This window comes from Saccopteryx bilineata, chromosome 10, assembly GCF_036850765.1.
Source record: "Saccopteryx bilineata isolate mSacBil1 chromosome 10, mSacBil1_pri_phased_curated, whole genome shotgun sequence".
NCBI classification, from domain to species: domain Eukaryota; kingdom Metazoa; phylum Chordata; class Mammalia; order Chiroptera; family Emballonuridae; genus Saccopteryx; species Saccopteryx bilineata.
The window spans coordinates 15,213,879-15,238,950 of NC_089499.1; the positions used below are offsets into that span (position 1 = coordinate 15,213,879).

The following is a 25,072-nucleotide window of genomic DNA, read 5'->3' on the forward strand; positions in this document are numbered from 1 at the left end:
TTGTTCATGTTCTTGCTTCTCTTTGGTGCTGTTGTTTTTCCTTAATGATCTTCCGATCTTTGCATTTATGAATGAAAAGCTAGACTGATGAATACGTAATAGATTGTAGGTGTGCCAGCCTGGGTGTTATTTGGATGTTTCCTCGGAAGCCATCCCTCCCTGGAATGAATGGGTGAGTAGATGGCAGGTTGCAGGCAGCCTGTAGGGTGTTGGGGTGTTGGGGTGTCGGGGTGGGAGGCAGCCAGGGTCAGCAAAGTTTTACGTGGAGGTGATGGAAGTTGCTTCTCATTCATCATTCCCCCTTGCTTCCCCATCTGTATTTTCATTTTCATTTATTTATTTACAGTATCTTCTGTTGTTTCCATGAAACTATGGGGATGAGGGGAGAGAAAAATGTTTTCACAGAGTCCCTTGTGGTTGGTTCATGAATGTTCTTTGAAAGCCCTGACATATCATGAACGGTTTTTTAATTACCTCTATTGTAAGGAGGTTTTTTTCTTTTTTCAGTGAGGGAGTGTAATTAACAAGCATCATTGTTAAATGCTTTCTGAGACCTTAGGCCTGTAATCTCTGTTTCAAAATGGTTTCTCCTGTTTGAGAAATTGAAGCTGTTGTGGCCAATGAATTCCCAAGTTTTAAAATAATGACAACAACAAAATGACCACCAGTTAATGGTAGAAACGATTGCTTTGTGTGCAAACGTATTGCTTATTACTTCTAATATTAATTCTCCGAATACTATCTATCTGTAGATGTATGTTATACTTCGTATTACGGACTTTAGTATAAGTCACTCGCTTTTATTTTGTTTGTTAAGTTTCAATATTTGCAGATTCCTTGTATAATAGAATTTTTGAGTATCTGCTGACCTTAGAAATATCCCATCTCCTGAGACAGGGTCTGGCTCCCCCTTTCTCTCTCAGCTCCTTCACCACTGGTTCCGGTCCAGGTTTTGAACCATGAGGAGGGACTCAGAACTGCCGCTAGTCGCTTTTTCCCCCGATTAGGACTCAGCGGTGCTGGCGTGGCTGCGAAGCCCGTGCAGAGGCACGTGCCCCGTTGCAGGGCTGCCAAACCTGGGTCCGTCTGACGGCAGAGGCCCCAGTCAAGCCTGAGGTCCCCAATACTCATCAGTACACGTATTGGATGTCCCATTACTTTAAAGTTTTCCAGACCATTGACCGTGAAGGTTTCCTTGCTTTTTGCATCTGGGTGAGAAATAATGAGAAATAAAGGGCCTTGCGGAAGATTTCTACTGTTCTCAAAACCCGACGTGAACGGGCACATGGATCCCTGGGGAGCCTGTTCTTACGCATGGTTTTCATTCATCAGGTTTGGGGCAGGACCCAGGAGTCTTACAAGCTGCAGGGGGAGCCAGACCCCGCTTGGAGGAGCTAGGCTTTAGGCCCGAGTCATCAGGGTTATGTAACTGTCTCACTTGCCGCTCAGGGCCACCACCAGGTGGCAGCATGTCCCCCTTCTCTGGCAGCTCAGCTCTATCCTTAGGACCCAGAACAGGACTGATTGAGCTCTCTCTGTCAGTAATGCATTGCCTTTTAAGAAAACAAATCCAGTGCTCCGAGGCTTTTCTTCCTGGTCCTCTGGAGGGGGGACCAGCTGCTTTCTGTCCTGAGCTCTGCAGGCATCTTGAGCACAGCACGCAGGGGCTGAGGATACTGGAATCTTCTCTGAGTGTGGCTTTCCTAGGCAGAGCCTGTGACTCAGAGGCCATGGTTTGTCACCTTTGCATCCCTGGGCACCAAGCAGCTGGTGCCGTGTTTTCAGTAAACGCAGGCGTGCAGTATTTACTTAAGGGATGTCCGTGATATGTTTTTCCTTTTTAAGTGAGAGGAGGGGAGATAGTGAAACAGACTCCCGTGTGTGCCCCAACTGGGATCTACCTGGCAACCCCCATCTGAGGCTGATGCTCGAATCAGCTGAACTATCCTCAGTGTCTGGGGCTGATGCTTGAACCAATCAAGCCACTGGTTACAAGAGAGGAAGAGGAGAGAAGGGAGGAGGGAGGGACAGAGAAGCAGATGGTTGCTTCTTATGTGTGCCCTGATGAGGGATTGAACATGGGATGTCCACATGCCAGGCCAATGCTCTATCCACTGAGCAACCAGCCAGGGCCAATGTTTTTTCTTAATATAAAAGCGATATATTCTTTTAAAAAAAAGAAATTTGTAGAATATAGGAAAGGATAACAAAATATTAATTCTCCATAAGCTCACCTACCCCTGTAAATTTATATGTTTGTGATTTGGTTATTTAGTCTTATTTCATGCATTTATAATGAATTTATAGTGATTGCATTTATAGAAAAAAAATTTTTATATGACAGACAGAGACAGAGAGAGGGACAGAAAGGGACAGACAGACAGGAAGGGAGAGAGATGAGAATCATCAATTCTTCATTGTAGCTCCTGAGTTGTTCATTGATTGCTTTTTCATATGTGTCTTGACTAGGGGGCTACAGCAAAGTGGGTGACCCTTTGCTCAAGCCAATGACTTTGGGCTCAAGCCAGCGACTTTGGGCTTCAAGCCAGTGACCATGGGGTCATGTCTGTTATTTCGTGCTCAAGCCAGCGACCCCGCACTCAAGCAGGGGAGCCCGTGCTCAAGCCAACAACCTCGGGGTTTCAAACCTGGGTCTTCTGTGTCCCAATCTGACACTCTATCCACTGTGCCACTGCCTGGTCAGGCTATAGAAAATTTTTATATTTTCTTTTATAAAAATGAGATGGTTGCATATATTTAAACTGATAAAATGTGTGTAATAAAACATACCAGTTTGTGTGATAAAACTTATCAGGTATTTTTTTTTTAACTTAGTGAAAGATTTTGGGCAAAAATGAAATCTCTTTAAAGTGATTTATTTCTGTTTTCTAATACCTCGGAGCACTGTTGCAATTTTAGACAATCCTTTTCAGTTTTAATTTTTGATTTCAAATCTGCTAATATATATCTGCTCAACATGATCATTGTAAAAAGTTTGTAAAAGTATAGTTTTATATGAAAACAAAAATTTATGAGAATCACAGTTTGGCATATTTTCATCGAAGTCTTCTTGTTGTTGTTTAGTACTTACATAATCACCTTAAAAAAAAAATGTGGCCCTGGCCAGTTGGCTCAGTGGTAGAGTGTCAGCCTAGTGTACAGATGTCCCAGGTTTGATTCCCAGTCAGGGCACACAGGAGAAGTGACTATTTGCTTCTCCACCCCTCCCTCTCTCCCTTCTCTCTCTCTCTCTCTCTCTCTCTCTCTCTTTCTCTCTCCTCCCCCTTCCTCCCCCAGCCATGGGTTGGTTGGTTGGTTTGAGCACATTGGCCTCGGGCACTGAGGATGGCTTTGTGGAGCCTCCACTTCAGGTGCTAAAAATAGCTCAGTTGTGAGCATGGCCCCAGATGAACAGAACATCGGCCCCAGACAGGGGTTGCCGGGTGGATCCTGGCCAGGGCACATGTGGGAGTCTGTTTCTCTATACCCTCTCCATAAATATATGATTATAATGTATAAGCAACTTTATATCCTGATGTTCCTTTTGTCTCTTATTAAACTTATAGAGAAAATTAAAAAAACCCAGGTAAGTTCAGAGTAGTAAGTAAGCACATCGCCCATGCCTACCCAGGGAAACCAGAGTCAGTGTTTTGGCACCATTTCTTTTATGCATTTTTACAGTGTTGATATCCTTCTCTGGCTTATTCCCTGATGTGTGGAGCTTTCTCTGGTCTATAACCACCTTCTTAACTACTTTGAACCACAGAACCCTGCATTTACTAGACCACTGCCTCCAATTATCTCTGTTGTCAAGCTTGGTGTATTTCTGTTCAGTTTTAGGTGACTTACACCTACTAAGCTAATTCCCCTGGTGGAAGAAGGATGTCCCTGAAAAGCTTGTGATGTTATGAGGCAGAAGGCAGGTTTCTATCTGCTTGATAGAAGGGTCCTTTTCCTTGTATTGTGAGTTTGCAGTTTTCCGGGTCATTCTGGGTGTCTGAGGACGAAGGTGTGGGGCCGAGTCCAGGAGTGCGGGTTAGTCGCTGTTAGAGCCACAGGCTAGGTTCTGGCTCAGAGCGTGCTTCTGGTGCAGGGGACGGGGTCTTCCTTTGCCGGTGGGTTTCATTCTCTCTAGAGGACGGTGCTTTGGCGCGTCTTGCTCTGATTAGCACCCGAGGTCTCTTGATGAGAGAGCCATGAGCATTTCCCCCCGACGGGTGTGTGTGTTTGCGATTTGGGTGTTGTGATTTGGGTTGTGGAAGGTGACCCAGCCGCGTGTGGCGGAAGGTACTGTCAGAGCTCTGCTTGGGTGGGGCCCCTTTTACCGTTGTTATGCGCCCGGGAAGCTCAGCACCTCAGGCTTGCTCTGAACGGTTCTCGGGCTCCTGGGGCCTGTTGGCTCCTGGGGCCTGTTGGCTGGCTCCTTCAAAGCAGCAGTGCCTGGGAAGGTCCCTCCTCCCAGGGCCGCCTGGCGCTAGTGACGGACAGAGGTGAGAGTCTGAGAGTCTGTTTTGCTTGCCTTGCGTGGGGACAGCTGTGAGATAGGACTGACTCCAGAGCTCCTCTGTGGGGTCAGGAGAGGCCACCGTCTGTGGGGCTTGGCCTGAGTGCCGACCCTGGGCTGGCTTCGCCCCCCACCCTCTACTCCCTCGCTGGTCCGCTTCTTAATAAACCATCTGCACACAACCCTTGACTCAGGGCCTCCTGCTTTTCCCATTGTCAAGTAGTCTGTCTCTTCAAGTGTTCCTGCTCCGTTAGAACGTGACATTGAACATTTGCTGGTCCCTTCTCGACATGATAGTATTTATGTTGTGGGCCAGGCCCTTTCACTGGCTGTGAAAACAGATGTGCAGCTTCACTCCCTTCTGTCCGGCTAGATTCCGTTTTAACCGAGGGTGCTTTTTGAGGGTATAATCCGATACCTGATAATTAGCATTTGCTCCTTTTCAACATGCCATCAGTGGGTGTTTTCTAATCCTAACTACTGTCTTTCTTTTTTTTTTTTTTTTTTTAATAAATTTTTATTAATGGTAATGGGATGACATTAATAAATCAGGGTACATATATTCAAAGAAAACATGTCTAGGTTATTTTGTCATCAAATTATGTTGCAAACCCCTCGCCCAAAGTCAGATTGTCCTCCGTCACCCTCTATCTAGTTCTCTGTGCCCCTCCCCCTCCCCCTAACTCTCTCCCTCCCTCCCTCCCATGTCCTCCCTCCCCCCCCACCCTTGGTAACCACCACACTCTTGTCCATGTCTCTTAGTCTCATTTTTATGTTCCACCAATGTATGGAATCATGTAGTTCTTGTTTTTTTCTGATTTACTTATTTCACTCCTTATAATGTTATCAAGATCCCACCATTTTGCTGTAAATGATCTGATGTCATCATTTCTTATGGCTGAGTAGTATTCCATAGTGTATATGTGCCACATCTTCTTTATCCAGTCTTCTATTGAAGGGCTTTGTGGTTGTTTCCATGTCTTGGCCACTGTGAACAGTGCTGCAATGAACATGGGGCTACATGTGTCTTCACGTATCAATGTTTCTGAGGTTTTGGGGTATATACCCAGTAGAGGGATTGCTGGGTCATAAGGTAGTTCTATTTGCAGTTTTTTGAGGAACCACCATACTTTCCTCCATAATGGTTGTACTACTTTACAGTCCCACCAACAGTGAATGAGGGTTCCTTTTTCTCCACAGCCTCTCCAACATTTGCTATTACCCATCTTGTTGATAATAGCTAATCTAACAGGAGTGAGGTGGTATCTCATTGTAGTTTTGATTTGCATTTCTCTAATAACTAATGAAGCTGAGCATCTTTTCATATATCTGTTGGCCATTTGTATCTCTTCCTGGGAGAAGTGTCTGTTCATGTCCTCTTCCCATTTTAAAAAATATGGAACGCTTCACGAATTTGCGTGTCATCCTTGCGCAGGGGCCATGCTAATCTTCTCTGTATCGTTCCAATTTTAGTATATGTGCTGCCGAAGCGAGCACTTTTTTTTGTTTGTTTGTTTTTGTTTTTGTTTTTTTTTTTTAAATATTTTTTTTTAATTTTTTTTTTAATTTTTATTTTATTTATTCATTTTAGAGAGGAGAGAGAGAGAGAGGGAGAGAGAGAGAGAGAGAGAGAGGAGAGAGACAGGGGGGGGGAGCTGGAAGCATCAACTCCCATATGTGCCTTGACCAGGCAAGCCCAGGGTTTCGAACCGGCGACCTCAGCATTTCCAGGTCGACGCTTTATCCACTGCGCCACCACAGGTCAGGCCAACTACTGTCTTTCCTGCTTTGACCGTAGAGGTAGCTCCTGTCTCGTGCTTCTTCTGCCTGCTGAGAAGACACACGGGTGACTGTCGTGGACAGCAGTGCCCCCTTTGTCTGCAGGGCATACATTCCAAGACCCCCCGTAGATGCCTGAAACCGTGGATTGTACTGAACCCTATAATTACTGTTTTTTCCTATACATACGTTCCTCTCAGAAAGTTTGATTTATAAATTAGGCCCAGTAAGAGATGAACAATAATGTTAAAAAAAAAAAAGAACACTTATAACAATATACTATAATAAAAGTCATGTGAATGTGGTCACTCTCTCTCTGAAACTGAGCCGGCTACTAAGTGACCGACGGGCAGGTGGCAGAAGACAGAGTGGAGACCCTGGGCGAGAGGGTGACTCGTCCCAGGTGGGAGGGAGCGGATGGTGGGAGGTTTCATCATGCCGCTCAGAGCGCCGCGCAGCTGAAAAGTTAGGACTTGTTTATTTCTGGAATTTTCCACCTGCCATTTTTAGATGGTGGCTGACTGCGGTAAAAGGTGCAGAAAGGGGAACCACAGGAAGGGGGGACCTCTGTAGTTGCCTGTGGGTGTGGCTCTAAATCATCTCCTCTGTCACTCTCCTGAACGGTTATATCAGTTCCCTACTGCTGCCTAACAGACCACCCCCAAACACAGAGGCTTACAACGGGGAACAGGTATTTAAGTTCATGACCCCGCAGGTCAGCAGCTGAGGCTGGGCTGTTCTCGTCGCCTTAACTGAACTCCTTCAAGTGTCTGTAGTCTTGCTGATTTGGGACTTTGTTGTGTGTTGTTTATTTTTATTTTTATTTTTTGTGAGAGGAGGGGAGGCAGAGACAGACTCCTGCATGCTCCCTGACCAGGATCCACCTGGCAAGCCCACTACGGGGCAATGCTCTGTCCATTTGGGGCCCTTGCTCTGTTGTAACCGTAGCCATTCTAGCATCTGAGGTGGAGGCCATGGAGCCATCCTCAGTGCCTGGGGCCAACTTCCTCCAGTGGAACCATGGCTGCAGGAGGAGAGGAGAAGAAAGAGAGGGAGAGAGAGAGAGGGAGAGAGAGAGAGGCAAGAATGGTAGGGGTAGAGAAGCAGATGGTCGCTTCTCCTGTGTGCTCTGACCAGGAATTGAACCTGGGACATCCACATGCCGTGCCGATGCTTTACCATTGAGCCGGGTGATTCTTCTTTGTTCTTAGTTGCCTTAAGCCCCGGGAGACCAGCCTGGACCCGTTCACATGGCAGGGACCAGGGACCAAAGGGAGCCAATAGAACTAAACAAGGCCTCTGAAGGCCTGGGCTCGGGTCTGGCACAAAAATCACCTCCACTGCATTCTTTTGGTCATAACTCGCCATGATGTCGGGCCAGAATCAAGGGCAGGGAGGGGTGTGGGTGCTGCCCTTGATGGGAGGAGCTGCCGACATCACATGGTGGAGCACAGGGTGCCTGGAGGGGTGGAGAGTTGTCATGTGTGCAGTCTCCTGCTGCTGTGCTCTTTGTCCTCGTTGGAAGCATCACCTGGTGTCGTTTGGCAGGGCTGAGCAATGGCAACGGACCCCTCAGCGAGAGTGACATTTTCCGGAAGGCCTCTGCGCAGCTGGTGAAATACATGAACTCAGGAAACCAGTTGTTGCCTAAAAACTTTCTGAAGCATGACATCGTTCAGAGGTTCCTGCGCCTTCTCTCTTCTCTGCAAGGTAACTGTTCTCACAGGAGGGTATTTCCAGCCTCTCCGGGAAGCTTTGCGAGTGGTTAAGTAGTAGCCTGCCGACGCAATTCCTCCCTTGTTTATGGTTTCTCCAGCTCTCGAAACCACTGAGTCGGTAACATGTGTTCATTATGCACACACGGGTGTTAAGGTGTCGTTGGGGGGCAGGAAGCATACGAACCCTTTTTTGGAGCATGTGGTGTGTTCTTGTTTCTTTTTGAAAGAGATCCCCCCTGACCTGGTCTGCGACATTAACCGCGACTGCGCCAACACCTTTGTCAAATGTTTACTGGAGAAACAGAAGTGGCCCGAAGTGCTCCTGCTGCTGACCCGCAGAGCGAGCGGCGAGCCTCCGCCCGGAGACAGCCTCCTCAAGGGCTGCCACCTCTCGGACCTCGACCTCTGCGCCGTCATCCCCCAGCTCAGCTCCTGGGACCAGCGCAGGACGCAGCTCCTGGGCTGCCTGATCGACAGTGGAGGTGAGCACGCCCAGACGGACGGATGCTGAGCACCGGAGGACTCTCCTCCTAGACCAGTGGTTCTAACCTTCCTAATGCCGTGACCCCCGCAGTACAGTTCCTCATGTTGCGGAGACCGCAAACCAAAAAATAATTTTGGTGGCTACTTCATAACTGTAATTTTGCTACAGTTATGATTCGGAATGTAAATACCTGATATGCATTATGTATTTTCCGATGGCGGGGTTGTGACCCACAGATTGAGAACCGCTGTCCTAGGGGGAGTCCAGACCGCTGCCTGGCCTGGGGTCTGTCACTTGATTGTCGAGTCTTCCTGGACCTCTGCCTCCGCCCCTTTCTCCGCCTCTTCTCATCCTGAAGCAGTGAGGCCCGTCAGTGGGTGTTGCCCTGTGGGGACCCCCCCCCATGTCTGTGAATTACAGCTACCTCTGTCATGTCCTCTTTCTCTTGGGCAGAGACCGCAGGGATGTGGGGGTGGGGGGTCCTGGGCCCTGGCTCAGCCCACAGCGGTCACTTCCTCCTGACCTCTGGCTGGACTTTCCCCTGCACTGCATATGCTGGTCAACCGTGCGGCCTTCTTTGCTAATCAACACATTATGGGATTTGAGATGCTTGTTTTTAAAGAAACATACATAATTGGTGGGTGGGAACAGCTGCGCATTAGTCAGCACCGTCGCACTTGGCTGGATGGGTGTCTGGAGTGTGCAGACATCTTGCGGGATTAGGTTTTATTTTAAGATGGATTTGGAAAGACCATCCTGCGCCCGCCCCACCCCCCACCCCCCACTAGTGCATTTGCTAGCGGTGTGGCCTTAGGCATGCTATTTGTACCTTTCCATCCTCATTTATAAAATGGGAACGAGGATCGTCCCCCATTCTTAGGGATGCTTTGACTGTTAAGTGAGTTCACGGAATGGTTCTTGGAAGAGCACTTTGGCTGTGGGTTTTCTGCCTGCGTTGCCATTTAAGGGGAGTGGTGACACATTGGTCCTCAGCTCTCCAAGCGCCACACGAACCCACAGGTTGCAGGAGGTGGCCGACTGCCTCCTGCAGTGTGTCTTCAGACCTAGTCCTTGTGTGGAGTGGCCCTGCTGTTGCCCAGACACTGCGGCTGTCCTGGAATTCCAGTTTCGTTCCTGATTCACCAAGCGCTTTTGGAGCACCTCCCTGGGGTCGGGGACGAGGGACCGGGGACAGAGAGTGAATGCGTGACGGCAGGAGGCATGTGTAGGACGGGTCCGCAGCGGGTGGCGGTCGGGAGCCTGCAGTCAGAGGGGAGGCGTGCGTGAGCTGAAGGGAGGTGTGTGGGGCTGGAGAGGTGGCAGTGGAGGGTAGACGAGCATTCTCGGGAAGAAGTTTCGTAGGAGCACGCGTGGGGTGTAGGAGGTGGAGCTCACGGTCACGACTGTGTGGTGGGCGTGGTGTCAGGCAAGCATGGGGTTGCAGTTGTTCGCAGGCCCCGACCCTCCTCCCTAGCAGTGCTCATCCTGGGGTCCATGGTCCTGCGGTGGTACTGGAGGGGCAGCTAAGAGTGGGAGACATGAGGCTCATGGACCAGGCACATGAAGGAGGTGGTGGGCTGTCACTCTGAGGGTCCTCGGAGGCCTCTGCCTCCCAGGGGGTGGTAGGAGGGCCTCAGAAGTCAGGCGAGCACCAGCTCCCCCTGGGAATAAATGACCGAGGTGGGCCCGCCCTCCCCAGGTGGGCTGGGCTGAACCCCGTCCCACGAATGCAGCTCATGGGCGCCCTTCTCCTCTGCCTCCCAGGGGGTGGTCGGAGGGCCTCAGAAGTCAGGCGAGCATCAGCTCTCCCTGGGAATAAATGACCGAGGTGGGCCCGCCCTCCCCAGGTGGGCCGGGCTGAACCTCATCCCACGAATGCAGCTCATGGGCGCCCTTCTCCTCTGCCTCCCAGGGGGTGGTAGGAGGGCCTCAGAAGTCAGGCGAGCATCAGCTCCCCCTGGGAATAAATGACCGAGGCGGGCCCGTCCTCCCCAGGTGGGCCGGGCTGAACCTCATCCCACGAATGCAGCTCATGGGCGCCCTTCTCCTCTGCCTCCCAGGGGGTGGTAGGAGGGCCTCAGAAGTCAGGCGAGCATCAGCTCCCCCTGGGAATAAGTGACCGAGGCGGGCCTGCCCTCCCCAGGTGGGCCGGGCTGAACCCCGTCCCACGAATGCAGCTCATGGGCGCCCTTCTCCTCTGCCTCCCCCAGCCTTGCCCGAGGGTCTCCAGGACAGCCAGGAGAGGCCGCTCGTCCTGTGCCTGAAATTTGAGGACTTTGAGTTGGCTTTTGTCCTCCTGGTCAAGGGCGCAGACCCCCGCGACATTTCCCTCACGGAAGGCGATACTCCTCTGCACGCAGCACTCCACATCTTTCTGGACGTCAACGGTAGGCCTCTGTTTAACCGGTCTTCTCCTTGAGGACGAGGCTGGATGCTAGAACGGATGCTCTCGGTTTTGTTGTTTTTGTTTGTTTGTTTGTTTTTCCTATTGGGAAAACCAGTGGAAAAAGCACATTTCTTGGCGAGGCCTGCCCGTAGCTTGATGGGAAAGAATGACCATCTTGGTGAATGATCAGGGCAGGTTGATTGAGGTGGATTCTTTTTTTTTTTTTAATTTTTTACAGGGACAGAGAGAGAGAGTCAGATAGAGGGATAGATAGGGACAGACAGACAGGAATGGAAAGATGAGAAGCATCAATCATCAGTTTTTCGTTGCGACACCGTAGTTGTTCATTGATTGTTTTCTCACATGTGCCTTGACTGCGGGCCTTCAGTAGACTGAGTAACCCCCCACTCGAGCCAGTGACCTTGGGTCCATGCTACTGAGCTTTTTGCTCAAGCCAGATGAGCCCGGGCTCAAGCTGGCAACCCCGGGGTCTCGAACCTGGGTCCTTCCGCATCCCAGTCTGACGCTCTCTCCACTGAGCCACCGCCTGGTCAGGCTGAGGTGGATTCTTGAGTTTCCAAGTTGGCTGTCCATGGCTAATAAATACTTCCTATTTATTTACACCATTTTCAAAGGTCCTGACATAAAAGATCTTACTGGAATTTTGTAAGGTGATGTCAGGGTTTCTCTGCCTTGGCTCCATGGACATTTGGGCTGGATAATTTGTTGTTGTTGTTGTGGGGGTTGTCCTGTGCACTGTGGGATGTTCAGTAGCATCCCTGGCCTCCATCGACTAGATGTCAGCAGCACCTCCCAAATTGTGACAATCAAACATGTCCCCAGACACGGTCCAATGTCCCTTGGGGGAGCAGATTGCCCCAGGTTGAGAACCACTGGCTTATCAAATCCTTGGGGAAGTTCATTGTGCTGAGACACCTCCGGCTGGCGGCTCCCGTCCATCCGGGGGCCTCTGTTCCCAGGGAAGGACGTCTCGGCGCTCACGGGGTTGTGTCTGTGTCTTCCAGGTGACGTCGGTTTTAACTTCCTCAGCCACCTGCTGGACCTCTTCGGGTGCAACCCCACCGACTTCGACTACCTCAACCCCAACGTGCAGGACGGCAGCGGGAACACGCTCATGCACCTGCTCTTCCAGAAGGGCATGATGAAGCGCATGAAGAAGCTGTTAGACCTGCTGGCGAAGTTCGACATCAACCTGACCCTGAAGAACAGGGAAGGCAGAGACGCGCGGTACCGGGTCAAGAAGAACGACCCTCTGCTCCTGGCCTGGCACAAGGCTGTGACGGAGAGCCGGCGGAGGAGCCGGCAGGATGCTGCTGCCCACCAGGGGAGGCCGCCCAGGGCCGCTGTCCCCGGCCACGCATCTCAGCTCAAGTCCCAGGTCTCATCCAGGTCGCTGGCCTGCGGCGGCACTGCCAGGTCCCAGTCTGAGGGAGCCATGGTCCCCGACAGCTGGGAGTCTCTCCCGGACGCCCAGGTGGCGAGGCAGGAGCCTGGAGCGGTCAAGCCCTGCTCTCAGAGAGACCACCTTGTGCAGTACATCATGGGGTTGATCGAGCAGGTTGAACTGGACACGTCCCCCCCAGAAGACCGTCCGCAGGACCCCAAGCCCCAGGAGACAGCTGGCGTGGAAGTGAAGAAGGACGAGCGCCCGCGAGCCCTGGCGGTGGCAGGCTCCGACCGTGGCGGGGACGACCCCGCTGCCCGGGAGCCGGTGGGTGAGCGTGCCCGGGCGGGGGCCGCCGCCTTGCAGCTCGTGCCGGCTGGCCCCAGGGGCGGGGAGGACAACGACGATCAGGACCACTGGCCGGAGGTAGAGGACTGCCTCCAGGACTTCGAGAACATGACGTGGGAGATCGAGTGCACGTCGGAAATGCTGAAGAAGCTGTCCAGCAAGGCGATGACCAAGGTCATGAAGAAGAAGGTCATCCTGGCCATCCAGAGGCTGGGGAACGGCGAGTGGACCCAGGGCCTGCAGAAGCGGCTGAAGCACCTGAAAGGAAACATCCAGCTCTTCGAGGCCAAGCTGGACAAAGGCGCCCGCATGTTGTGGGAGCTGGCCATCGACTTCTCCCCCCGCTGCAGCGAGAACCCGGAGAAGATCATCGCCTCGGAGCGGAACTCGCACTCCACGGGGAAGTCGGGGCAGGTCTACACCGAAATCATCCGGATCTGGGACATCGTCCTGGATCACTGCAAACTGTCGGACTCCATCAGGGCCATCTGCACCGCCTACAACCGGGGCTTGTCCTGCATCCTGCGGAAGAAGCTGAAGGGCATCAACAAGGGCCAGGTGTCGGCCAACATGAAAGTCCAGAAGCGGATCCCCCGCTGCTTCGTGGAGGACACGGAGGCCGAGAAGGGCCGGGAGCACGTGGAGCCCGAGTACTTCCCGCCGGCCAGCGCCGTGCAGACGGAGTACAACATCATGAAGTTCCACAGCTTCAGCACCAACATGGCCTTCAACATCCTCAACGACATGACGGTGATGGTGGAGTACCCCTTCCGGGTGGGCGAGCTCGAGTACGCCGTGATCCACCTGAACCCCAGGCCCCTGGAGCCCATCATCCTGATCGGGCGGAGCGGCACCGGGAAGACCACCTGCTGCCTCTATAGGCTGTGGAAGAAGTTCCACGTGTACTGGGAAAAGGCCGCCCAGGCGGAGTGCCCGCTGCTGGCCAAGGAGATGTGGCCGAAGACGAGGCTGGAGGTGGAGCCCAGCCAGGAGGGTCCAGGTGGCGAGGAAGAGGAGGAGAGGGAGGAGGTCGAGGAAGAGGAAGATCCCATCGAAGTGGAGACAGTGGACAGCGTGGATGAGGAGCAGGAGGGGGAAGCCTGTGGTGGCGAAGCCGGTGGGGAGCCCGGGGCGTCTAGCCAGGGGGCAGAAGCATGTGCCCCGGATGGTCCCCAACAGCTGGAGCACTTACACCAGATCTTTGTGACCAAGAACCACGTCCTGTGCCAGGAGGTGCAGAGGAACTTCATCGAGCTTTCCAAGTCTACCCAGGCCACCAGTCACTACCGACCCTTGGAACCCAGTGTGCACAGACTCCAGGACCTGAAGGACGAGAACTTCCCTCTCTTTGTCACTTCCAAGCAGCTGCTCCTCCTGCTCGATGCGTCTCTGCCCAACCCGTTTTTCCTGAGAAACGAAGATGGCAGCTTGAAAAGAACCATCGTGGGATGGTCCACGCAGGAAGAGGTGACCATTTCCAGTTGGCAGGAGGACGAGGAGGAGACCGAGGCGGACGGGGACAACGGCGAGGAGGACAGGGCGGTGGAAACACGTTCCTGTGACATCGACCCCCGGGTGTACGTGACGTTTGAGGTGTTCGCCAATGAAATATGGCCCAAAATGAACAAAGGGAAAACCTCCTACAACCCTGCACTGATTTGGAAAGAAATAAAATCTTTTCTGAAAGGGTCTTTTGAGGCTCTCAGCTGCCCCCAGGGGAGACTCACAGAAGAAGCGTATCAGAAGTTAGGGAGGAAGCGGTGCCCCAATTTCAAGGAAGACCGGAGTGAGATCTACAGCCTCTTCTGCCTGTACCAGCAGATCCGGTTTCAGAAAGGTTATTTCGACGAAGAGGATGTTCTGTACAACCTGTCCCGCAGGCTGTCGAAGCTCAAGGTGCTTCCGTGGTCCATTCACGAGCTCTACGGTGATGAGATTCAGGACTTCACTCAGGCCGAGCTCGCGCTGCTGATGAAATGCATCAATGACCCCAATGCCATGTTCCTCACTGGGGACACGGCCCAGAGTATTATGAAGGGTGTGGCCTTCCGCTTCAGTGACCTGCGCTCTCTGTTCCACTACGCCAGCAGGAGCACCGTGAACAAGCAGTATGCCGTCCGGAAGCCCAAGAGGATCCACCAGCTGTACCAGAACTACAGGTCCCATTCGGGTATGTACAGGGCTTGGGCTTGCCTGTGGGAGAGGTGCTTGAGAACTGACTGACCTTGGGCTGCTTTTGCAGCTGTGGCCTAGCTTTTGTTAGGCTTTTGTAGCTGCAGTAGGGATAGTATTTTGGAGCTTGTCAGTTAAGTACCTACACTCACGAACAAGTGTAGGTCTTATCATATCTGCCACCACTCATTCTTAGGTTGATCATTCAAGCTCTGGTTGAGTGGAAATGGACTGTTACTTAAGGGAAGTTTTTATCTTCTTTGACATACTTGTTATTTCCTTTTCCGGTCATATTGCGTTGGTTAGGAACTTAAATAGAAGCAATAACAGACATTTGCATGTTATTTCTAAAGTTAATGGGACTGTTCCTAAGATTTCATCATTTTAAGTGATGTTTATTATGGGCTTTTGATAGATGCTCTTTTTCTAGATGCATTTCAAATAGGCTTTGGTTTGGTGGAAAGAGAAGACACATATATACCACACATAATATACATACATATACATATACATATACATATACACATACACATACACATTCATACACCCCCATGCATGCACATAAACACTCACTCAGATACACACACACATTGTAAAATTAGCTTAAAATTCTGATCTGTTTTAGCCGAGGATTCAGGAGATGGTCCAAGGCCAGGTGGCCTCCCAGAGTGTAGCATACACCACACCACTCAGCCCCACTTCGCAGGGTTCTCAAAGGTCTCACTGATGTTGCCTGTGAACCATAGGTTCAGGCTGTGTCTGAGCAGCTCAACTTCTTGCTCTTCCGTGGTCTTCTGCCTGGGACTCGGTTGTTCAGGAAGAGTTGTCACAAAGTACTTTACTCTCTCAGTAGGAATTGTGAGACCTTGTCCCTCCCTGTTCCGGTCAGGAAACATTTATTGAGCTCCTACCCTGCCTGGCACAGTGTAGGGCCTGCGTGACCAAGACACGTAGCTCATGTTTCTTCATCCTCAGGGAAGGGCTCAGGTGGCACCCCCTTTTTTGTTGTTGCATCCAGTAAGAGGACCTGGCCTCGCAGTGGAATGAGCTCCTCATTCCGATGTGTATCCCAGGTTCAGCGGCACCTCCTCGGACCATTGCTTCGGGTAGACTCCCATATTCTACCCTCTCTCTTAGGATGGAGGCAGGACCACGTGGATATGTTTCTGTGTGTAGAGCCAGAAAATAGGCCAAATAATATGCACTAGATTTTAGAGACTTTAGAAAACACATGAAATGTTTAGAAAAATTACTAGCTACCTGTAAGGCCATTCGCTACTAAACTTTCATTTCATTTCCTTCTGTTTTTACTCCTTTTTATATATTGTATGCATTAATCATACACACGCACATATTGATTATGTAGTAAATATCTACTATGTGTAGTGAATAGTTTTCCTCCATCTTTTATTCTTTCTTTAAACTGAGATTCACATAGCATAACATTCTGTCTACAGTGTACAATTGAGTGGTTTTTAATCTGTTTACAGTGGTTGTGCAACCATTGCCACTGTCTTAATTCCACAACACTTTCATCACCCCAGAAAGAAACCACATGACCCTTAGCAGGTACTCATCCTTCCTCCAGTCCTGGGAACCACTCATCTGCTTTCTGTCTTTTCGGATTTGCCTACTCTGGACATTGCCTACTAATGGAATCATGCCACGTATGGTCTTTTGTGTCTGATTTCTTTCACTTAGCCTGACATTTTCAAGGGTCATCCACTGTGGTGGCATGTATTAATACTTTATTCCTTTCTGTGGCAGGACAAAAAAGGAAAGTTCTTTATGTATGTTTCTAGAAAATTTACTTACCTCATTTCCTAGAAGGGGATTGAATATGTTTTATGGAACATACATATTCTTTATGTATGTTTCTATAACATTTACTTACCTCGTTTCCTAGAAGGGGATTGAAGCGGATTCCAGTGTTTCCCCGCTGTGCACACTTCCGCACCCTTGTCTGATTCTCCTGTTAATGTCAATTTCTGGCTTCTGCTAGCTCTGAATGGGGAGAGAACCGTAGAAACAGCAGATTTTCTGAGACTCAGCAGTTTCCACTGGTGTTCATGCTTTCTTTATAATTGTATACTGTTAGTAAGTATTAGAAAATAAAATTCCCCTTTGCTGTTATTGGCGAGAGCAGTGGGGGCCTGTCTGCCCATTTCGTGGCCATCCACCAAAGGCGTGGTAGTCTATGGGCGAGGCAAAGGGCACCCGCTGCCTAAGAAGAGTGGAGAGACCCAGGGTGAGCTGTGTTCAACCTGGCTTCAAACCCTGTCACCCGGAGGGGTCTCCTGACTTCTCAGACCTCGGAGTCCCCGTTCATTAAAGCGGGATTGTCTGGTCTATCTCACTGGGCCGTCGTGAGGATAAAATGGGATGCTTTTTATGGAGGTTCCTGTTGTCTGGTAGTATTGAGTCAGCATCACTGTGTCACTGGTCACTTCAGTGCTTAGACCCAGGGAGAAAGCACTTTTAGAAAAATCTTTTCTCCAGCTCTGACAAATTTTCTCAGTATCATCCTTCTCTCCACCGGATATAAACCTGGTGGAAAAGGGCAGTGGAGGCCTTGGTTGCTGCCCCAGCTAACATCTAGCCACTGCTGTTACCATGGCAACACTGACTCCAGTGCTCTAAGCACCACTGAGAGGGGACAGGAGGAGTCTGGTTTCCTTATCATCTCTACTCACCTCTTATGTTAGTATTCTAACAGCTCTAATTGTTCGGATTACATTTCGGCCTGGACTCTTCTTTACGAGGTAATTTTCACAAATATGAATATAAGTCAGGAATGAGGTCCCATAAAACCTGCTTAGCACAGCAGCACATCTCTGCCTTCATCCATTGTACCAGGAGAAATACGGCTCAGGGCCAGAGTGATAATCTAACGAGAACTGGAAATGGATTAGCAATTGTACATACTATCAGGGGCCAATACTGCTTCTCAGGAAAAACAAACAAGCAAAACTAAACCAAAAATAAAATACCCCCACAGGAAAACAAGTCATGTCGTCACATTGTTTAACCTCTGACAGGCATTTTCTGTTTTATCCCAGGAATCCTCGATCTGGCATCAGGAGTGGTGGATTTACTTCAGTTCTATTTCCCAGAATCTTTTGATCGCCTTCCAAGGGATTCTGGCCTCTTTGATGGTCCCAAACCAACCTTCCTGGAGTCCTGTAGTGTAAGCGACTTGGCAATTTTGCTACGAGGGAACAAGAGGAAAACCCAGCCCATTGAATTTGGGGCCCACCAGGTGAGCTTCCTGGGATCGAATGTTTTGAAATAAAAGGCAGCTTGCAATTGAAAAAAAGGTTTGAGTGGTTAACTTAGTGTACGAGGTAGAATTCAATAGCCCTTCACCCAGAATGGGTGTATTTCAGAGACAAGTGAGTGACTAATTATTATTATTATTATTATTATTTTTATTTTTTGTATTTTTCTGAAGCTGGAAATGGGGAGAGACAGTCAGACAGACTCCTGCATGCGCCTGACCGGGATCCACCCAGCACGCCCACCAGGGGCGATGCTCTGCCCACCAGGGGGCGATGCTCTGCCCCTCCGGGGCGTCGCTCTGCCATGACCAGAGCCACTCTAGCGCCTGGGGCAGAGGCCAAGGAGCCGTCCCCAGCGCCCGGGCCATCTTTGCTCCAATGGAGCCTTGGCTGTGGGAGGGGAAGAGAGAGACAGAGAGGAAGGAGGGGGGGTGGAGAAGCAAATGGGTGCTTCTCCTACGTGCCCTGGCCGGGAATCGAACCCGGGTCCCCCGCACGCCAGGCTAACGCTCTACCGCTGAGCCAACCGGCCAGGGCCTGACTAATTATTATTAATATTTCCACCAGCCTGGCCGACCAAGTCCCAGCTGGCCACTGCTCTTTTAATAACATTACCTGCCTCTTGTAGAAATGGACTGAGCTTTACCGGGTTTCTCTTTGTAGAAGATGATGTTTGCTTGTCTCCTCTCCTCTCTCCCTTTTCTTTTTCTAGGTCATCCTGGTAGCCAATGAAATGGCCAAGGAGAAGATCCCTGAAGAGCTGGGGTTAGCGCTTGTGCTCACAATTTACGAAGCAAAGGGCTTAGAATTCGATGATGTCCTCCTTTACAACTTTTTCACTGATTCTGAGGTACGTTGTGCTGACTTCTTGGCCCACGACGCATGTGTCCGTGCGAGTTGAACTTCCCCCGCAGGAAAGAGCATTGGGAGCGCGTAGACGAGTGTGTCCCAGGTGCCTGTTTCTGTGCTGAACCATCATCCATTCAGGGCGGGGCTTGGAGTGTTGGATGTGGGTCTTGACCATGGCTGTGGGTTGTTGTTTCACAGTGTGTCATGGGCTGGTTCTCCCCGTGCCCTGCCCTTCCCTGTTCTCTTGTATTCGTTCATCTTCTTCTAAAGGCCTGGTACCCAGGTGCCAGCTCTGGTTTTCACTAGCTACCGTTATCCTTGACTCCCAAGGATGCTCAAGTTGGAGTGAGCTCTGAGGAGAGCCTGACAAATGAAGGCAAGGTTAGCAGTGTCCACCCAGTGAGGAAAGAACTGGGCAAGGTCAGTCCATAGAAAGAGACAACTCCGGAAAGACCCATGAGGCTTGCTTCCTGCCCACCGGATCAGGTAATGCGGGGGACGAGAAGAGCCGCCCTGCCTGGGAGCTCCCTCTGGCATGGCTTCACCACCACTGCTTGCCACCCATGCAGACAATGGCAGCAAAAGTGTCCCCAGACTGACCCCCAGTGACTTCTGTGCCAGCTTATTGCTTTGACTTGATGGACTTTCTCCCCAAACTCAGTGCATTATAGGTAGAGCCACTAATGCAAGACCATTGTCCTCGGTTTTATAGCCACTGATTTCTTTTCACCGCTGTCTTTTGGTGGGGACTCAGGCTGGCTTTGGACTGTGCTGAGGGGTCTCCTTTGGGGACTTAGCTGGCTGTGTCCTGGTCCCTGTTGCAGACTTCCCACTGCACATGGTGCATGCTTGAAGGGGCTGGTTTTCCTAGCCAGGTCAGGAGCACCGTTAGCTTTGACACCTTAAAATCTGCTCCAGAATGGACCCTTTACATGGAATCTTTAATTTTTTTGTGTGATTTTTGAAAAAAAAAAAAAAGGTCATGATTGACTTGATAAGACCTATGGCTAATACGCTATAGGTGCTTTACAGTTTAGGAGATACCTTTTGAATGCATTGTCTCATGTCTCCTCCACCAACCTCCTGAGACTGTATGTGTTTTACTACCCTCATTCTGTACACAAGGCTGAGGGTCATGGAAATTAAATTGCCGGTAGTGATAACATAGGTGGCAGAGCCTGGACATGAGCTCAGATGCTCTGAGTTCTAAGTTCCACTGTACTCCCTTCCTAAAACCTTGCATGCAAATCAGCCTCCAGAACCTTCCACAATGAGCATACCATTGCCACACCTTAAGTACATTCCTTTTCTATTTTTCGCTAATAAAATCAGATGCACTCTCATTAACCCTGGAACCATTTTTAATCTCTGAGGACTAACTTTTTTTTCTCATAATACATCCATTGGTCAATGGTTGGACCGAGGCTCTCCTAAAGAGGAAGGGGTAAGACTTTGTTGTTCCTGTCCTTTATTAAGTGCCAGTTGTATGCTTGTGCCAGGAAGAAGCTCAAGGAGCTTTGGGCTTACGGATCTGTAACTTGTAGTCATCTCCGTTTGTGAAATGAAAGCCCAGTGCTTGTCTCACCTTGACCCTGGAAATGGCCAAGGCCGGGCGGGATACCTTGACCCCGTGCTCCCACCAGTGGCTCGGCGAGTTGCACGAAATGAAAAGCATCACTAACTGAATCGTTTGGTAACATCCACTTCCTCCTGTGTACCCAATAGGACTTCTAGAAAGACCTCTGATGTGGTGCTTCCCAAGGTACCAGGCATGGTAATGATGCACCCCTGCTCCAGAACACACCCTCAGAGGATCATTCACAACCTCCAGACCCAAAAGCACCAGTCAGCAAAGGAGAGGAAGTGCTTTAATCAGAGCCGAGGGAAGACAGGGATCACATAAGTCCCCGGTCACCTGTGGGCTGGCTTCTCCCCTGGTGACTTGCAGGGTGACTGTGGGTCATCACTGCTGTGTGGGGTGGGGGCGCTGTGGGAGCTCCTCCCCGCCCCCAGCCTCTTCTTCCTCCCCCCACCTGGGTTCATGTTTCTGTTAGGCACTCTCTTTGCAGCACCTGTCACTTGGGTGCGCATGCGTTTGTATGTATGTGCGTGCGTGCAGAGGGGTTCTTATTGCCCTGGTTTATGATTCTCTACGGAGGGTTTACACTTACCTGTTTAACCACAGGTCACCACGGCCATCTTCTGAGATGGGGAGGGAACCAAGTCCTTCTCTTTTTGGATTTTGCCTCGTTTTGGGGGAGGGGCATTCATTCTCCCAGTCACCTTCCTCCCCACCCCAAACTCTCCTCCTGTGGGGACTTGGGAGGGTGCCTGCCATTTGCGGTCTGCGCTGGTGGGCAGTCCTTTCCCTCACACTCCACGTGCAGATAGGACAGTAAGGACTTGGAAAACGGCCACTTTCAGGGGTTGCTTCACTAACCTGTGGAGCGGGTCCTGCCCCGTGGCAGGCTTGCAGTAGAAAAGTCAGCCTTATTCCTTCATGGTGATTAATCCCAGCAGAAGAAGCTGGAAGGTTTAAGTGCTTCTTGTTTTACCGCCGGAAGTGCTGAGGCCTGTAGTCTTGTGTCTTCGTGCACAAATACACGTACTCACTCCAAAAGGCTTTGTCTTGAAAGTCAAAGGTGTTTTATTCGGGGAAACAGCGCAGGCAGCTTTTCTTCTCATTCAGCAGTTCTAAAATACATTGTGCCTCCCCAGCCCTTCCTGGGTCAGCCCGTCGGCACCTCGTGCTGTCTGCTAGGTCCTTCCAAATGTCACACGCTACCGTCTCGCCCTCCTTTCCTTGGCAAACAATCCAGTTGTGTAAACGGCTTGACAAAGAGGATGGTCATCATATATCCTGAAGGTTGTTTTTTTTTTTTTTTTAAATTCCAGCTACTTAAGTGATTACACGATTAACATTTCTTTTCAGAACCTGGTGATTAATTCTATAATTGGTTACTAGCATAACCATTTTTATTTCATAGATGGTAGTTAAAGCATCTATCTAACCTCACGTTTATATAGTTTGTTATGGAGTAACTTCAAGGAGGTAATGAATGGTCTTCACTCATCTTTTTATCCTCCTTGAAAAGATGCAGAGGTAGCAGGTAGCACCTCTCCATGGCCCCAGGGCCCGCATCCAGCCCACTGACTATATTTGTATGGCCTGTGGGCTAAGAATGGTTCATCCATTTTAAAATGGTTAAAAGAAAAGGAAAGTAATATTCCGTGACACATGAAAATTATATTAAATTCTATTTTAGTTTTGAAGACTATGTTTTATTGGGACACCCCATGCCTGTCCATTTCCACACTGACCAGGGCTGTGTTGTACTGCAGTTAGCAGAGTCGAGTGGTTACAGGAGAGACCACAGGGCCCACAAAGCCAAAAAATATTTATTATCTGAAACCATTTGCCCAGCCCCGGTCTACGCTGTCAGCGTGGTTTTGTGGCTTGAGTTTGGATCAAGGAGAAAAGGGTTAAAATACCCAACTATTTATCAGGCATAGTATCAGGCACTTGACATTGATTGATTTCCTTTTACTTTCCCAACAAACGTGGGTAGTTCGATCACCCTCATTTTCCAGAGCGGAGAAATGAGACCCGGAGGAGACGGACAGCTTGTCCAAGCTCACACCACTAACGCGTGAGAGAGCTTAGACGCACGTTTGTTTCACCTGACCTGAGGCTACCTTACGCAGTGTGCCCACAGCTCTGGGATGCCTTCCCGTCCTTGGTTGAATAATGTATCTAGAAAATTCTGCCGGATGTATGTTAGCAGCTGACCCGAAGTGGCATCTCTTGAATATGTCATGAAAAGAAATGAGGACACTGGGTTCCTTTCTCTAAGCTGCTTTGTTGAAATTCTTTCAACAAGAATTTCTGGGGCCGTTAGCCTTTCTTCTGAAAGTGGGCACGCGAGCCTGGCTTCTCGGCTGTCTCGAGCAAGTGTCTGGGGTGGGAGGGGTTTCCTGGAAGCTTCTCCGACCCCTGCCTATGTAACCCGAGTCCTGTCCCACCATTCTGAGGCCCTAGGACGGCCCACTCCTCACCACTGGGGCTGAAAGCCTGGCCTTCAGGCCAGGAAATGGGGGTGGGGGGGCTCAATTCACCGTGAGGCCCAGGGAAATGGTGTAGAGTTCACAAGCATATTCTGTTGGTCTTTAATTTGTCATTGTTGTTCAGGCTTACAAGGAATGGAAGATCATCTCCTCATTTACGCCATCATCGGCTGACCCCAGGGAGGACAACGGGCCGCTGGTTCCGGTGCCCCTGGAGAGACCCAGCTCCTCTCAGGGCCGGCCCCTCGCCGTGAATCCCGAAATGTACAAGGTGATTTTCCGTCCTGCTTGTCCACAGGCTCATTTGATGGGGGCCCAGCAACCAAGCCTTGGGCGAGAAGACGGGATGCAAGATGGAGGCTGGCCCTTGGCTTGTTTTTCTGTGTGTCAGTATTGGGGAGTGGAGGGTGGGCGAGGGAGGGGCAGGGGTCTCTGTGTTGGCAAGCTGCCTTGTCTCAGCAGAGAGCTGGGCTTGATGGGTGGGGCACTGTCTGAAAGTGGAGGTTGGGCCTGGCCTGTGGTGGTGCAGTGGATAAAGCGTTGACCTGGGATGCTGAGGTTGCCAGTTCGAAACCCTGGGCTTGCCAGGTCAAGGCACATATGACAAGCAATCAGTGAACAACTAAAATAAACAACTAAAATGAGGCAACTATGAGTTGATACTTCTCACTCCTGCCCCGCCCCCATAAAATCAATAAATAAAAATCTTAAAAAAAGAAAAAGGTGGAGGTTGGGTTGTACCTTCTGTTCCCCCCGAGAACTCAGCTGTGTTTGGAACAGTGGGTGTTGCCGACGGGAACTCCTTAGGGAAGTCCGGGACTACAGTTAGTTAGTGGGGGGTTTGGGACAGCAGCCTGGACTGTGAAGGGACCCGGCTGTCCTTGCCTTTCACATTCCACCTGTGTCACCGAGAAGGAGGCCAAAGCTCAAAAGCTCTATGGAGTTCTTGACGGAGAGGGATGATGGGTACTCAGAGTGGGGGTGGCATCACTGGAAATGGAACCAGCAAAACCCAAAATTTCAGGAGAAACTGTTCTCCCAGTCTCATGTCTCATACAAACAGACTAACAGTTAATCTGGTTATTTCTGCAAACGCCCCGGAGGCTCAGCAGAAACAGAAGTGAAGTCACTGCCAAGCTTGGTGGACTTCTAGGTAACCACAAACCCATTGTTTTCTTGCAGTGTGCATTGTTCAATCAAGTAGGCCGTCCCTCTGTCCAGGTCATCATCACCGTGTATTTCCCAGCGCTCAGTCATGGGGTGGGACGGTCACGAGTAATTTAGTCCTAGCAATAGTTATAATAGAAGTATAGGACTGGTTTAGTTTTGAAAACAAAGTCACAGTGATTGCGTCAGTTAGAGCCGCTGGGCTAAGCTGAGTGGAAGTTGCTTTGTAACTTCCTACGAATCTATCATTATTTCGAACGATAACATTCCAGCAGGTCCAGGGGTGGTCCTGAACCCACATGTACACCCTGCTGGAGCTCCGCCTGACTGCGCGCAGGCCGTGGTGAGCCCCCCAGGTCTTCACAGCTGGTGCCGGACTGCTCTATAAGTTACTTTCCTTATGTCTCTGAAGTCGGAGTCAGCCCACCGCAGTGTGCCACGCGGTGGCCCCGGGCGGAGGGCTCACCGCCTCTGTCCCCGCTCTCCCCCATCGTAGCTCCTGAACGGAGAGCTGAAGCAGTTGTACACAGCCATCACCCGGGCGCGCGTCAACCTCTGGATCTTCGATGAGAACCCGGAGAAGCGCGCTCCTGCCTTCAAGTACTTCATCAGAAGAAATTTTGTCCAGGTTGTGAAGACGGATGAAAATAAAGGTAAGAGCTCGTTAGAATATTCTGGCTGCGGGGCAGACAGCGTGCCGCTCCCGGCTGTTCTTAGGGTCAGGTGTAAAGGGCGTAGTTTTTGAAATGTCTTTCTAGTCTTCTGAGGAACAAGTTCATATTTATTGGTGAGGTGTGCTGAACAGGGCGGTTGTAATGGGATCAGGAGGGTTCACTCCTTTAGGGAAGATCTTTTATTTTTCTTTCAATAGTGAGGGTCATGGTCAAGGGTTAGAGGAGAGAGAGGCTGTGTTGGGA

At 50.4% G+C, this 25,072-nt stretch overlaps 1 protein-coding gene and 1 non-coding gene across 3 annotated transcripts in view; one reads left to right on the forward strand and one right to left on the reverse strand.

Moving 5' to 3' along the window:
* The window catches only part of TRANK1 (tetratricopeptide repeat and ankyrin repeat containing 1), a 112,444-nt gene that overhangs the window by 64,218 nt on the left and 23,154 nt on the right, over positions 1-25,072 (forward strand). For both annotated transcript variants that reach the window (XM_066244744.1, XM_066244745.1), the window contains 8 exons: positions 7,832-7,993; positions 8,229-8,483; positions 10,696-10,872; positions 11,897-14,794; positions 17,856-18,055; positions 18,787-18,924; positions 23,113-23,259; positions 24,652-24,808. In XM_066244744.1, coding sequence (XP_066100841.1) covers positions 7,832-7,993; positions 8,229-8,483; positions 10,696-10,872; positions 11,897-14,794; positions 17,856-18,055; positions 18,787-18,924; positions 23,113-23,259; positions 24,652-24,808 — 4,134 coding nt within the window. The remainder of the gene's footprint in view (positions 1-7,831; positions 7,994-8,228; positions 8,484-10,695; positions 10,873-11,896; positions 14,795-17,855; positions 18,056-18,786; positions 18,925-23,112; positions 23,260-24,651; positions 24,809-25,072) is intronic.
* Positions 5,895-6,001, reverse strand: LOC136314788 (U6 spliceosomal RNA). The gene has a single exon (XR_010727370.1). It is a non-coding gene; the product is annotated as a U6 spliceosomal RNA (small nuclear RNA).